This window comes from Phoenix dactylifera, chromosome 5 (genome assembly GCF_051530095.1).
Source record: "Phoenix dactylifera cultivar Ajwa chromosome 5, Ajwa_hap1_PhDact_Kaust_v1.1, whole genome shotgun sequence".
Classification (NCBI taxonomy): Eukaryota; Viridiplantae; Streptophyta; class Magnoliopsida; order Arecales; family Arecaceae; genus Phoenix; species Phoenix dactylifera.
Genome location: NC_143194.1, coordinates 26,271,708 through 26,286,806, shown reverse-complemented (window position 1 = coordinate 26,286,806; position 15,099 = coordinate 26,271,708). Strand labels below are relative to the sequence as shown.

General features: G+C 40.1%; 1 protein-coding gene across 1 annotated transcript; it reads right to left on the bottom strand.

Annotated features, from left to right (window-relative positions):
• Nucleotides 1-13,620: 13,620 nt before the first annotated feature.
• LOC103712879 (uncharacterized) lies at nucleotides 13,621-14,808 on the bottom strand. Its single transcript, XM_008799568.6, has one exon. It carries the CDS (start codon nucleotides 14,491-14,493, stop codon nucleotides 13,855-13,857), a length of 639 nt encoding a protein of 212 aa, XP_008797790.1. The 5' UTR covers nucleotides 14,494-14,808; the 3' UTR covers nucleotides 13,621-13,854.
• Nucleotides 14,809-15,099: the final 291 nt, after the last annotated feature.

Below are 15,099 nucleotides of genomic sequence, written 5' to 3'. Positions count from 1 at the left end.
GATTTAGTTTGGATCGTATATGGGCTCAAAAATTAGAGCTGATATATTTTTCGAGCCGAGCACGGATGGTTTTGTGCTTCGGCAGAAGCTTGGCCCAAGCTCGAGCCTAGAGCTGGTTTGGTATATGGCTTGCATAATTAATATAGTTTGGATTTGCCTGCTTTTGGGTTCGCGGGGCTCTTATTCTAATTCTCTCGAAGTCCTGAATAATTCCAATCCCTTAAAGATCTTCAATTAGCTAGGTTTTTCTCCTAACTTCTTCGAATATCCACCTTTCTGGCTCCATGCCTCCACCAATCCAGTCTTCAGTTCAAGCAAGCAAAGGCAAGATCCCATCCACATTCACCATCGGGGAGAGTGGCAAACATGGTGATGGAGGATGAGAAGTTGTTGAAGGAAGCCAAGAAGCTCCCATGGGAGGTGGGGCTCCTTCATAAGAACTAGAAGGTTCGGAACAACACCAACATTGACCCTGTCGTCATATGCAGGTCCATCTCTAATCCTAAGGTTCCTCACCTCTGCAACTTACACACTCCTGATCCAATCCAAACTCTATTCCTCCCCTCTTTTCCTCGACAAACCATCCTTTGATCCTCAGATTGGACCAAGGAATATCGATTTTAGGATAGGAATGTCTATCTTAACTTAGATTTTTTGTGTTTTAGCTGCTCACCGAATCGGAGGTAGAAGTTTCTAGTTTTTGTTGTTGCGGTTAGCATTGTTCTTTAAGAAAATGGTGGTGGATTCGAATGCTCCCATACGGGAGAGGGCTATGGATGCCCAAATTGCATTCTTATAGGCCATGGATGCTGATGTCGGGAGGTATGGTTGTTACCTATTTTTTTTGGCCCAAATATGTTGTTTAGGCTAGCTCGATCGAGTTCGGATCGAGCCTGAGCTTAGGCTCGGATCCTTCTTGGGTCTATAGTTTTTTAAAAAATTTTGAACCTAAGCATGTGTTGCGGACACTAGTACAAGACTAATTGTTTTGCAGGATCACGGTCATCGCAGAAGGACGGTCCAGCCACTTTCGTTGTGGCTGGATTGATTTATATTATTTTATTTTATGTTGGTTGGTCTTATTTGCATATTGTTATTTAAAGATTCTTTTCGGATTGTTTTCTTTGTAGGGACTTATTTGTTATGTTGTGACCCTATATATATGGGGCCACGCATTTGTTTAGGGTTAATAAACCAAGAATGAAAATCAGCCTTCTTTCTTCTTCCTCCTCCTCCCTTCTCTTCTCCTTCCTCCTCTTCTTCTCCTCTTCCTCTCTGTCTCTCCTTCCCTACCTCCGTCTTGCATAAGCATGGCCCAAAGCTAGCAAAAACTTGGAGCAAGGCTTGGGTAGGGACATGGCTGAACACGGTCTAATTGAAGAGGATCGAGATTGTATGTTTTGCATAAAAAGACCGATTCACCTTCATCCACGTAAATCCACCGTTCGATTACTCGCTACACAGATCTTGATCAGAACTCCATTCATCCGCGTGCATAGATGTCAAAGTGACCGCTGAATGATCCAAATATGGATTCATGTCAAGGTGAATCTTCTTTCACGAGCAAGATACAACTCTGGCCCAATTGGACGGGCAAGTTCTCTAGGTTTGATATTCCACCGTATTTTATTTGTTAGAGAGAATCAGAGAAAGAACGCCAGGTAACAGTTAAGACAAATATAAACATACTTAATGTTTGGATGGATCCACTCGCCATGATCCCTTGTAGCTTTGTTTGACCCATATGAGAAAAGGGGGGTGTATTTGTTCAGTTGCCTGTGTTCATTATTACCTTACTAAGCTTGAGTTCATGAATACTCCCTCATCAATTCTTGAGACTTCCCCAAATGACCTGAAGGTATTTGGTTTAGAAGGACCAGGGACGCGGAAGAGCCGTGGTGCGGGCGGGCGGCGCTTTTTTAAAGCTTGGGAAGTCCTTGTCCTATTCTCCCGAAGTTGCGAGGATGGGATAGACCTCTCTGCCTCTTGCTTCTCTTCTAAGTTGCAAATCCTTGGCTGATCTGCTTATTGATTTCATGTTCGGTTGGACAAAAGATTCACTTGGTCCGTGAACATGCTCAGAAATTAAGTAGGTCTGGTGGGTTAAAATTTAGCACAACAAAAGAGCTGACCCTAGCTTGAGTCAAAATTTAGGTTATTCGGTGTTTGTAATAGTTTGTTTGCTGATTGAATGAGCTTTGGTTAATTTACATGAGGTTGAGACTTATATGGCTAGCCTATAAGCTATGCCTTAAAATGAGGCTTTGAGTTCAGCTTGTTTCCTAATGGAATGAGATTAGAGTAGCCTCTTGTCGAGAAGAAAAAAAGTTTACATATGATGCATGAATGGCATGCGGCAATATCTCTGTGCCCCAAAGTGGCCAAATCAACAAAAAGATATAGAACTACTAGTCCCTAAGTATGAATTAACGCCTAGGGTTATTGAACATAAATAATTGAAGGCTCATTAAGATCTCGTAGTTGAAATCCTTAATTTTTGTATTGTCTTTTGTTTCTGAGAAAAGTGTTGGGGCATGGCCACTGCTCACTTTACCAATGGAAAATAATGAAAAGAGAGGAAAAGAGTGCTTCCCTTTTATATTTTAATTAAGCATGAAAAGATCCTGTGGAAATAATTATTTACTAAGGCGCATGATCCCTCAGACCTCTGTGTTGGTTTATGTAGCTAAAATTAGCACTTCCTTTTATTTTTCGCCTGATTAATCTACTATAAAATTAGCCTTTAAAATGAAGCAAGTATCTGCATTTAATGTTTTACTGATGTTTGTGCTTGTATTTTTGTAATTTGGATAGCTATCATGTGAACAGTGACATGTAAATGTCCATATGAGATGAAGATCCTTTTGTAGGCAACTACGAGCTCTCTCTTTTTTCCCTTTTTTTTTTCTTCTTCTTCATCAGCAACTATGCTTTCTTTTACTGAGGTGTCTTCAACTTCTTTTTACTTAGTATGGTCCTCATACTTGCCTATTGATCTCCAATAGCGAGGATTTAAGCTTATTCGCGACTACACATGCAAAACTGAAGGGGCACTTGTTAACGATGCTTTCCGTTGGCAGGGCTTAAAAAAAAAAAAACCTCACCTTTTTTTAAAATATTTTTTTTGTATTTCATGAGAAATAAAAATTCATGTGGGAATGAGAAAACCATTTTTTCCTAGGCTACGAATTATGGTAATTATTTTACCAAAAATATTCTTAAACCATAATGATATTTTTAATAACTATTTTTAATAATTAAACTTAAACTAGTAAAAATATGTTATTAAAAATTACCGCAATATAAAATAGTTATAGCAATTTTAATAAAATATATATTAATAACTATTAAAAATTATCACAACATAAAATAGTTATCTAACTATTAAAAATTATTAAAACTCTAAAACTCAACCCAATAAATATTTTTAACCACTATTTTTTTAAATATTTAAAAATTAAAAAATTTTTAGACCTAAAAATATTTAAAAATAGCTATTAAAAATTATGCATATGATATTTTATATGTATTTTGTATAATTTTATTAAGAACATGATAGATTTTTTTTTTTTTTTGAAAACAGACGCTCAATCAAATATAAATTTTTAAAAAAAATGCAGAAACTTTTTTTATATATTATATATTTAGTAGTAAGCTTTTTTAAAATATATTTTAATCAGATTAAAAAAATCGAGAATCAAGTCGTTAACGTTTCCCATTGCCTCTCTTTCCATCTAAGATCAGGTAACGGCCGTCGAGGGAGAGGTACAATTTCTATTGGGAAAAAGGAGGCTATTATCCCGGCATTGCTGAGGTCCTTGGAACGCACGCGGACCACTTGCCGGCCTGACCAAGAAAATGAGAAACAGAAGATATCTGTCCCCTGTACGGGTTATTTAATGCCACCCCAAAGACCTCATTAAAGGGAGCATGCATCTTCTCGTGACCTTGTCTTCAACGAATCAGCAGCTCCCGTACCAGTTCTTTTTTTATTCCATCTTCCATGGTGCATTAATTGATGCACCAACTCCCCAAGGGACCCAACTGGGGACTCACTGATGTGTGAGGCCACACGGCGAGCTACAGTGCGTCATTGTGGCAATGAAAAGGTTGTGCAGCGACCAACTGTATCCAGCGCCGGGCACGCTAAAAATGTTTACGGCCGCCGCGTCAGTTCACAGCGTCTCGCAGCTTGGCAAAGGACGACGTGCTATTAAGATGCCGAAGAGTAGGTGCCGTTTTGGAGGCACATCTTATCGCATGCAGCTTGCGTATAAATACAGTCCAAATAATCATTAAAAAAAAAATAACATAGTAGAGCCCGAATGACAACAACGTCCATTTAAAATACCGTACTACAGTACCATTTAAAAAATAATATAGTAGAGCCCGAATGACAACAACAAATGAGGCAACCTAGCCGGTGTTTAAAATGAATATAGGCCTCTCACTCGACCACTAATGCCCCCACAACAGCGGATTTCGAAAATAATTTGAAGTGCTTTCAGGTCCGTGCAAAAATGATTCAGGTTGATGTTGTGGAAAAAGATTAATCACTCCTTCGGGTGAGAGACACAATCCGAACCCATTTTTTGGCTCAAGAAAAGAAGTTTGGTGTGGACACCAGTGCCAGATCAGTCATCATTCGAATCGATAGGCACTATAAGGTTCAGCCAGTTCAACGGATCCAGCTAGTTTAGCTAGTCTAACTAGTTTGATTTTATTTTGGATTGTTTTTATATTATTTTATTTTTATGTCGATTGGGCTTATTTGTATATTATCATTTTAGAAATTTTATAGAATTATTTTTATTTGTAGAGATTTTTTTGTTATTTTGTGATCCTATATATATGTGAGTCTATACATTGTTTAGGATTATGCCATGATGAATAAAAATTGATTCTCTTTCTTTGAGCTCTGGCATGTGAAACCCTAAGTGGAAGTAGGTGAGAAGCTTGGTTCTTCCTCTCTCCTTCTTTCCTATTTCTCCTCTCTCATTCTTTCCTTTCTCTCCCTACAGTGATGCATCAGAGCTAATTAGCGTCAAGTAGGTGAATTGCGTGCAGCAGGTCCGTTATATATATTGTATATATTCTAATATATTTTAATAAAAAATATAAAATTAGTACTAAAAACTTGTATTGATATATTACTGATTTAATATGAAATCGCTGGTGTGCCATGATATATCTCTCATGCTAAGGTAAGTTTTCCACATTTTTGTTTCGCCTTCAAGCTATGGTATAGTCTTAAAAAAAACAGTATGGGTTTGTACCGACCAATATTAATTGAGCAGCTATGTAGGTTCAAATCTATACTAATTGGTGAAGTTTATTTACTGAATTGAATCTTAATACCGTGTTAATACCTTATAGTATCCGACAGTCTTATAATATGGCAGATCATGATCCTTATTTTCCAATAAATCTTGCAAAAATGGGATTTTGTATATCCTTAATCAATCAAGCTTTCTATCAACTCTGTATGACCGTATTGTGCATGTCAGTCTACCACTGCCTTGTAAAGAAGCAATCAAAAAGGTGCCTTTTAAACATCAACATCTCTAATTTTAAACATCTTTGCTAGTGCTTGGATGCAATATCATGAAACGCACTTGCTCTGATGGGCCAGATGGCAAATTCTGGCTCCGACACGTGGATCTTTTCAAAACGATATCGAAATAAATACGGGACCCACAGCATGTAAGAATAGCAACCAGACATTATTCCCACTGTACAGCGGATCTAAATCACACTCCTGAGTCCTGACCAAACTTGCCGGATATCCATGATTTGAGATGGACAAGACATAAATTCAATAAATGTCAAGCAAATGCGAGCCGAACTCTTCCTTCCTCCAAGAAAAATAGATACCTATCCTTAGCTCCTTATTTTATACGAGTCCCATGAAGAGAGAGCCATTAAACAGCAACACTGAAAAATTTGAAAGGACACGTGTCCATATTGCCCCTCCCTTCCCTTTATGCTCACCTTGCGGTGCCGTTCTCCCGTACCGGAAGATGGAAACTAGCTGGAGATGGCGAAGCTCCGTTCCGCGCCAAAAGGCGCGGATCTCGAAACAGAAAAGCCGGCGAGAAATCTTCTCCCGCCAAAACTGCCGTCCTTGGCGACCGCAGGACTCAGGAGCGGGACGCTCGAAGCGGCGCGATGGAAATGGCCTCGACCGGAAACGTTGCACGGTTTTCCACCCAACATCGCTGTGGTCCCCACGACAAACGACAGCCCGTGCGAATTAGTCCGCGGGACCCACCTAAGAATCTGGATTCCGGGACCGCAGGACCAGGATGTGAACCGGTCTATCTGTACGACCGGTTCAAGACGGCTGGCATTCTAGATGTACCTCTAAATATGGATCCCGCAGCAGCATCTTTTGACCGGATCCTGGACCGAGATCATTGCCTTGTCGAGCGGATCAACGCCGCAGGCTGATGGGTGCCCTCGAGTTCTTTTATCGTTTGCCACGCGGGGGAATTTGTTTGGCCGACGGGAGCTTCAAGAGACTTTTGTCCAATGGATAAAAGTTGGGTGTCCTATACGTGCCAAATTGATGGCCGATTGTAATGAAAATTGTAAGATGGCGATCTCGAGCATCTCCGCTCCCAAGTCTACCATGTATTGCATAATTTCATTCGATCCTAATGAGAACAAGAAATTTTAAGTTGTGTGCGCGTGTGTGTGTGTGTGTGTTGACCTTTAGCATTTTTTATTTCTGCTATATGGATGCAGTATGGATCTGATATCAACTGAGATCTGAGTTACCACTATGTTATATGATCGTTATCATTGGCACATTAAAAAGATACCATGACGTGTCATGAATCTTTGAATTTGCCATAGATAAGTAGATTAGGAATAGAAAATTAATTTCTACTTCAACTATAATGACGATAATGATGTTGATAATGACGAAGATTTTAAGTTGGTTCATGTCCACAAAACCATTATTGTATATTACATAGCAAATAAATCGCGGGAGCTTGAAAGGTTCTAACTTGTGCATTTAGTTTATTCTTCCAAGCAATTAAATATTAATACATTCTTGAATCGAGCCGATTCAAAACTTGAATTATTTTTAGCTAACCTTGGAATTGTTAATCTTTTCTATTAGGCTTGTTATCCAGATCATTAAGCTTTAAATAGTGGTAAAAAATCAAACTAAACCTTGAAAGTCAAGTTCAAAATTAATTTCAAATCAAGCATTGAGATTGTATTTCAGCTTTAGGAACATATGTTCATTTTGCATGTAAATTATGTTGGTAGATTATAAATCAACAAAAAAATGCATAAGTTTTAAAATTCAAAGTTGTAACAAGACAGCGCACGCAACTTAATAGAGCCAAGGAGCCAACAATAACTCTAGCATGCTGTTTGTTTGATAATTGACCAAGCCCAAATAAACTGAATTCTGAGCCACGCTTAAGGGCTGCTTGAGAATTGATTATTATTATTATTATGCAGGGAGGTGTGGGAGGAATAAAAGGGAGGGTAGAGAAAATTTTAAACTGTCCATAAGATAGAACATCAAAATGACTTAAATCAGCCGTAAAATGATGACTTCGAAAATTTCTATGGTCCCAAATAGGAACATCATACACAACAGGGAAAGAAAGGAAATTTCCAAAAGTCTATTGTATGCAAAGATACTAATGGGAGGCCCAACCATTGAGTCAAAGCCCAGTTGGTCTACTACGCTGAAATTTAAATCGTGTCATATTCCATTGACCTGAGACGAGAATTGTTGTTCAATGCCTGATGGATCTAACAATAGGAAGACTGGGATATGCTGGCTTATATATCTCTTCCTCCTGTTTTTTCTAATGATTTGCTCCGCTGGATGATTCATTTTGTAGGCATTTGCCCGTAACAGGGAAGGCTAGCCCAATTATAGTGGGCCGGCCCAATGGACAAGGTCCAACCTCGATTTATTCTTTAACTTACAAATAAGGCTTGCCAATAAAAATATTTTAGGTTCATTAAAAAAAATAACGTAGATTATGCAATATTTTAGTTTTTCGTGAGACGAACCTATATAAAATCTTTATACTTTACTTATATTTGAGATAATATGTGGGATAAGCTAGACAATTTGTCGTGATTACTGATTCAGCAATTTAAGTAGCTTGTTCCTCCTCACCATATTTTGCTTCTAGTCCACTTATTTAAGCAACCTTGTAAACAATTGCATGGGTAAATTAGGATACCTGCCGTCATGGATATTACCAAATTCTAAGGCCATTTTTTTAAGGAAAAAAAATCATTAGTGACATAACCACATTTTTAAGGTCGGAAAAGTTTAATTTGCAAATGTATACGTTCAGGCTATTAGTTGAAATGCCTAACTTTTCTTACGTTAAAATTGAGCTTTGGCGGAGCTTGAGAATCTCTTGTTGGTTAAGGCCGAGGAAGGGCGACAATAGTTTTGAAATTTGTTCTTTAACAGATGCTATCCAAGTTTTTTTTTCTTTTCCCAACAATATATCTCTGTCACAGTACCATGGGAATTCTGGAAAATCATCTCCACCTTCACTTGAACTCCACGTACAGAATAGAATACCAGAGAATACAAGCCTACTCTTAGTAACTCCATTTTTAAATAAATTTATGCTCTCTCTTTCTCAACATAATCATAACTCCGGACGTTTTCTACACTACCAGAAGTATGATGTCATGTGCCAACTCCATCATGACTAAAGAGTAGACCATCAGCCAACATATAAAAGAAAAGATAAGTCATGCCATTGTTTTTATATTTTAATATTTTTCTCATAATCCATCTTGTGTTGGACCAACAAATAGGTTGCTTGGTTCTTTTTCATGTCTCAGATCTTTGTATTGCCAAGGGAGTAAAAGGAAATGAAAAAAGTAAGAGATACACCAAAAGCATGAACAAAACAAAATCAACCTTTGTTTAATATAAATTCATGCAACATCGATATATCTATTATATACGAGCGAGAAAGACAAGATGAAACAAGGTCAGGGCCACACAGAAAAATAAGAAACTCAATCATCGTTTGATCTGATTTCAAGTATCTTTGAACAACAAAACTAAGCCGCACACGAAAGTAAATTGAACTTCTGTTCTAGAAAAGATTCTTCGTTTCAAAATAGAATATTAGAACAGTCCATTTCACGTAGACACTATTGTAGATACCTTGTTATTTTCTGGTCAGCAAATGCATCTTATTTCCTTTACTAATTCATTCCTTGGCCTATGCAAACTATAATACTAGTAGAAAGCTCCCTCTTCTCTTTTTACTGGTTGTAGCCTCTCCTCTCTAACCAACCAGTAAAATCTTCTATTTCTCTTGTTAATACCTTTTCATCTTTGATAAATTTGGATGACTGGATGTTTTTCCAATCTCCCTTGCATCAAAAAAAAAAAAAAGCTATTTGATTATTTCCTACAAAAGTTTTGAGAGGTGTGAGAAGCTAAGCATGAAAGGATAAAGCGTTTTACTTTTATATTTTCAGAAAGTTACTTGAAAATAATTTAGCTTGTGCAGCATGCTCGAGAAACAAACATCAGCAATATTCCACGTGTAAAAGAGTTTCTTGGTGGGTGCTCTTGCAATACATGCGGCTTGACTGTCTTCCACATGAATGGCATCAATTTCTAAAAAGTAGACTTCTTTTTTAAAAGCATCCAAGCATAATGATCCGATTGAATATGCAACGAGACCTAGGGCTTGCTTGAATTTTTTTACAGAATTAAAATATAAATTTTGTAGAATTCGCGAATTGAACTAGCGCAACAAACAAGTTACAAGCATATATTTATAAGATATCCAAAAATAACTTTAGAGTAGACTGGCTGAAATCATGTAGGCTAGGATTTTGGCCGATCCACTCCAAATCTATTTTAGAATATTTTATCTAATTTAATGTGTAGCTCGTGATCTTACTGGTTGTATTGGCCTAATCTATAAATTTTATAGAATTTTCGATCCAATCTTATAGAAAATTCCAAATTGGCTCTTAAGTGTAAGAAAATTCCAGATGAGTGTCATCAACTTGAGTGGAGATTAGTAATCATCCCTTTAGCTCGACTCCAACTTCGCTATGGCATCCGGGATGCATTAATGTAGCAGGTCGATCTGCCATTCACCAACATCCAGGGTGAGATGATCAACTTTAGGCACAACTTCCAACACCTCCATTTTGCAAGGAAAGGGCAATCTTTTGATGGTGGACTTGGAGATAACTAGGGCAGAGCAACAGTTAGATTCTATTAGCTTTGCTTGGATGAACGATCCCAAAAGCGTTTGCAAGGTACACTATGTCAAGTGAAAAAAATGGATGAATGCATTGTGCTTAGTGGTCTATATCCAACTTCAGTGAATCCACATCTTGCGGAGATCTGTGATTTTGGTAAAGCCCGTGCCTGATCACTGCAGACCCTTGCATGAGAAGGCACCTCTTCTCCCGAATTTACGGGGCTATTTTGCAAGTTAGCAGGCTAGTAGTAACTAAACCGAGATTCAGTGAGCCATTCTATGAACTATGCTATTCTAAAGCAGGCATTGAAGTATATTGGGAAGCCTCAAATTGTCTCGATCACAATTTCAAATATACCTTTCAGACTGAAGCTAAACTCAGTTAAGATCAGGCCAAGCATTAATCCTTATTCTCAGGCAGTGGAACATAAAGGAGCGGGGTCCCCTTACGCAAAAATGCCCGCAAGGCCTTCGATGACAACCCGGCTTGGAAGCTCAACAAAAAAATGGAGTTTTTATAGTCAAATTGTACTATAAATTGATCGGCAATGGAGGCATCCTTTGTCCATTCTACGATTCTATTTGGAAAAGCTAAGATCTTCATGTGGCTACTTTTGAATACCAAGTTATGCACAGAAGTATTACCAAGAAAGGACTGGGTAGCTAGCACAGAATGTCCATTATATGGAGGGCGGATGGAGAATACAACTCATTTATTCAAGTATCCCTTCGCAGAAGGTATTTGGTACTCTCTAAAAGCCTACCTCAAATTCAGAGATGGCCAACCAGCCTTGAATCTTTTTAGACATCATGGGGAATCAAGAAAATTCAGCCTACAATTTGAATCAACTAAATATTGCGTTCTGCTGGCAGATATGGCGTGAGAGAAATTCTTGTATCTTCCTCAAAAGAAAATCAACTACTTATTCAGTGCTCCACAAAATGCTCCATACTTCTAAGCTCTAGGAAAATATCTATCCAATCGAGTGGTTGGATGGTCACAAATAGGGCTAAAAATAACCTTGGGCCAGCTCGAGGCCCATCAGGCCGGGCGATTTCGGGTCTAGCTATAGGCTAGGCCTGAAAGATTTTAGGCTAGGTTTGGGCTTAAAAATAAAGCCAATTTATTTTTCGGGGCAAACTTGGATGTAACATTGGCTTCGCTCGGGTTTGACCCCAAGCTCGAGCTTGAAACAGAGGCCGAATTCAGGCCCAAATAAGACTCAAACCATTCCTCGTCCTTCTTTAAATCTTTGGGCTCACAACTATTGAATATTATTATTTTCAAGCTTTTGCAAAATCTTCCGAAGACATAATAGTTGGATGCGATCCAAGATATCTTAAAATGATCTAAATTATCAACGATAAAGCTATTTGTGAATCAATGGACCGCAGTGCACTCCATATATTTGGGTTGGGCCAATCTAATTCCGGTCGAGCTCGAGCTTGGGCTCGGGTTGGTATTTTTCAAAAATTTTCGGACCTAAGCCTAGCCCGAATCTCTAAAATTTCTGGGCCAGCTCGGGTAGAGATGCGGCCCGGCCCATCTTGACCCATTTTCAGTTCTAGTTACAGAAAGCTTATGTCGATGCTCTCTCCTCTGTTGTATAGGTGGATCCCTAGATATATTTGCATTCCTTATCTGCACGGTTATAGACGAGAAACGGGATGACAGCAAACAGTGATAGCAGAAATCATAATAAATAACCCAAAATATTGATTAGCTCAAAAAAATTCAGAAATAAATCCTTGCAGGAAAAAAGAAAAATCAGGGACTGTTCAGATGTGAGGTGAATTGTTTTTGTCATATCTCTTGCTCGATGAAGATTTTCCGAAACTCCACGAAACATGCTGGGGTCAAAGAAATGAAGCGGGAATAAGGATAGAAAAGCTGGGATGAGCTTAATCTATCTATATATATATATATATAACAAAAGTGCTCAAACTACACTGAGCTAGGAAATGCCAGCTCTATTGAATACCATTGGGCATCGCTATAACCACGTATCCATTCACTGATACCAACTGTGGATCCTCCGTGGCCACAACTCTATTGCCTCTCTGTCCCAACCAATCTGCGGTCCTCGATGGTTTCGACATCATGGAAATAATGGAATAAAGACTCCCTTGAATTCTGTTTTTAATATTTCCAACTTATTGCTTAAGTTAAAAAGAGGGCAACCTCCCCCCCCCCCCCCCCCCCCCCCCAAAAAAAAAGAGAAACATTTTAGTGTCTATCACAATCTGTCTTTAAGCAACCATTTGAGTTTCCTTGTAAAAGTCGAGGATCTAGTAAAAGTCATGCGCATGAGTGATGAGGCTATGAACATTCTATAGATCTCAGTCGAATAACGTAAACAAGTGGATGTATTTTGGTCATAAAGGAGGCCTGCAAGATTCTTAATGTCGAAGTCCAAATTAAATAGGATAAGATATGGAGCGATTGCATCTTCATCGAGTTTTAAATATGACAGCATGACAGCATCAACTTGGCCACCAAATTTAGCTTTGTTCGTGCATTTTGGTTTTAAGGGAGCCATGCCGAATACTTGGTGCTCTTTAAAGTTTGCAGGTCATGTCTAATTATAAGAATCACCTCTTATACTAGTATTTTTTTTTTTTCCCTTTTTTTCCCTTGAGAAAGTAGTATAGTACAAAGATGAAACCACGGATGATTTATTGCAAAAAACAGACAATATCACGTGTGATTGCCAAGCACAGCTCTGCCAGCATAAGATTCGCACGTGTCTTGAACGGTCGAGATGCAACCCGTGCAGCAAGAGAGACCTCCCTAGCATCCGTAAGCCGTAAGCAGTAAACTCTTTCGTGGTGCAGCTCCATACAAAAGAACCACACGTGCAGACAAAACCGACACACGTGTATATGTCTCCATTTACCCTTTCCTCCCATTGTAATAAGTTAAAAAAACCCACCCTGAACCAAATCACGTCCTGCCACCTTAATCGCGACGAGCAGCCGAACTCTGTCGACGCACCACCAAACCCACGTGCCCATCGCGACGGCCGCCACCAAATTGTTCCTCACCCAACTTCTCGTTTCGTATCGCGAGTTCGGAGGGAACCGTTCGCCAAGAAAAGAATAAAAATAAGAGAAGAAAGCCAATCGTCACGTACTAGATGATTTCTTGGCACGAATCTTACGACGGCCGAAAAATCTGTCAAAACGATCAGCCTCATTGAACATGGACCACCAGATCGACAGCCCATATCGTCGGTCTAAAATTAATCGTACCATCCTCATTTAGTTAATTTCTTTCACAATTAAGTTTTGATTTTGATTTTTTTTTTTGATTTAAATGTGTTCTTCAACTTTCTAAACTCTGAGGGCTAGAGAAATAACTATTTCAGAGGCAGACAAAGGAAAGAGGTTTAGTGCTTCGACTGTCTGATCTCCAACGAATGATAGACCAAAGAGCGAGAAAAAAAAGGGTTCATCCAGAAATACAAGCGGAATACGATGCTAACATCTGAACCATTTTTTTCTTCTGCCTTTCGTTTCTCCTTTGTTCCATTTTTCTAAACTCTACAAACTCCTGTTCAGAAAGAGAAAAAAAAAATTTAGAAGTAGCTAACAAGAGGGCCACCGGAAAGCGTCATCAGATGGCCGGCAGAGATTCCGACCGCCACGATACATCGGCAAAATCGGACGGCCCGCAGAGAACGTCCGGGTAGTCAAAGAGCCCACCATCGAAAAACACGGCCTCGTCGGCCGCCGCCACTGCAGCCTCCCTATCATCCTGCTGCCGGGCCACAAACTCCAGCCCATCGTAGCAACCAGAAATCTCATCGTCGAACGCCCAGATCTGCCCGAACCCAACGTCCTCGGCCTCGGCCTCCACCTCCACAGCCACCTCCACCTTGCTGCTGGGGACCTCCGGCTCCCCGGCGTCACCGCCTTCGTCGGACGACGACGGGACAGTCGGGGGGAGGCCGAGCTCGTCATCGGAGGCCTCGAGCAGGTACCCAAGTTCAGGCTGGCGGGGATTTTCAAAATCGGCCGCCGGCAAGGACGGATCCGCAGCGTCCGGCGCCACCGGTGGCCGCGGAGGCGGCGGGTGGGCGATCTCCTCTTCGAATATTTTCATCACCGAGGCCAGGTCTTGGGTGGCCGGATCCCGTTCGTCCGCATCGGAGTCGTCGTCGAGGATGTCAAAAAATAGGTCGGCACGGAGGCGTTTGGCCTCCGGTGATTCCTCGGACTCCTCCCGGCTTCTCTTAGTGCCGGACTCCTCCATGATAAAAGGGAAGGAGGAGAGAGAACAGTTTGTTGGGTATAAAGGAAAGGGAAAAAAAATATACAGAGTATACAGAGTGAGGGAAGTGGGGGTAGAGCGGGAAGAGAAAACGAGCGGGGGCGTTTTGGGGAGGTGGCGAGGGTTGCGTTGCGGATTATATAGGGAGGGAGGGTTTGGGAGCGGATTTTTTTATTTTTTTATTGATGGAAAAAAAAAGGTAATGCGAATAATTCAATTAAATAAGGAAAAGGGTAACGGGAAAGGCGGAGAGCAGGCGCGTGGCGATCGGGATTTTGGGGGACATCCATCACGGGCGCGCTGCTCTTTTTTACGAATATGGTTTTATTTATTTTCTCCGATATTAACTGGATTTGAATTCCTGATTTGGAGTCCGGGACCACCGACCGCGTCAGCGGCTCGGCTTAGCGGTCGGCTAAACTGGCCTCTTCTCTTTTTTTTATCCCGTGGGGGTGGGGAGTTGCCTTCGGACGGTGGGAGGGGTTTCTTGCGGTTTTTTGCTTCTGGATGGATGGGAGAAGGGGATCTGACCCACTTTCCAATGGGAGACGAGAATTACCGAAATATCCTCTCAGTTTGACTGTGTCC

Bases quoted from the DNA above. Each gene is read 5' to 3' on its own strand.
- LOC103712879 (XM_008799568.6), bottom strand. From the start codon at position 14,493: ATGGAGGAGTCCGGCACTAAGAGAAGCCGGGAGGAGTCCGAGGAATCA.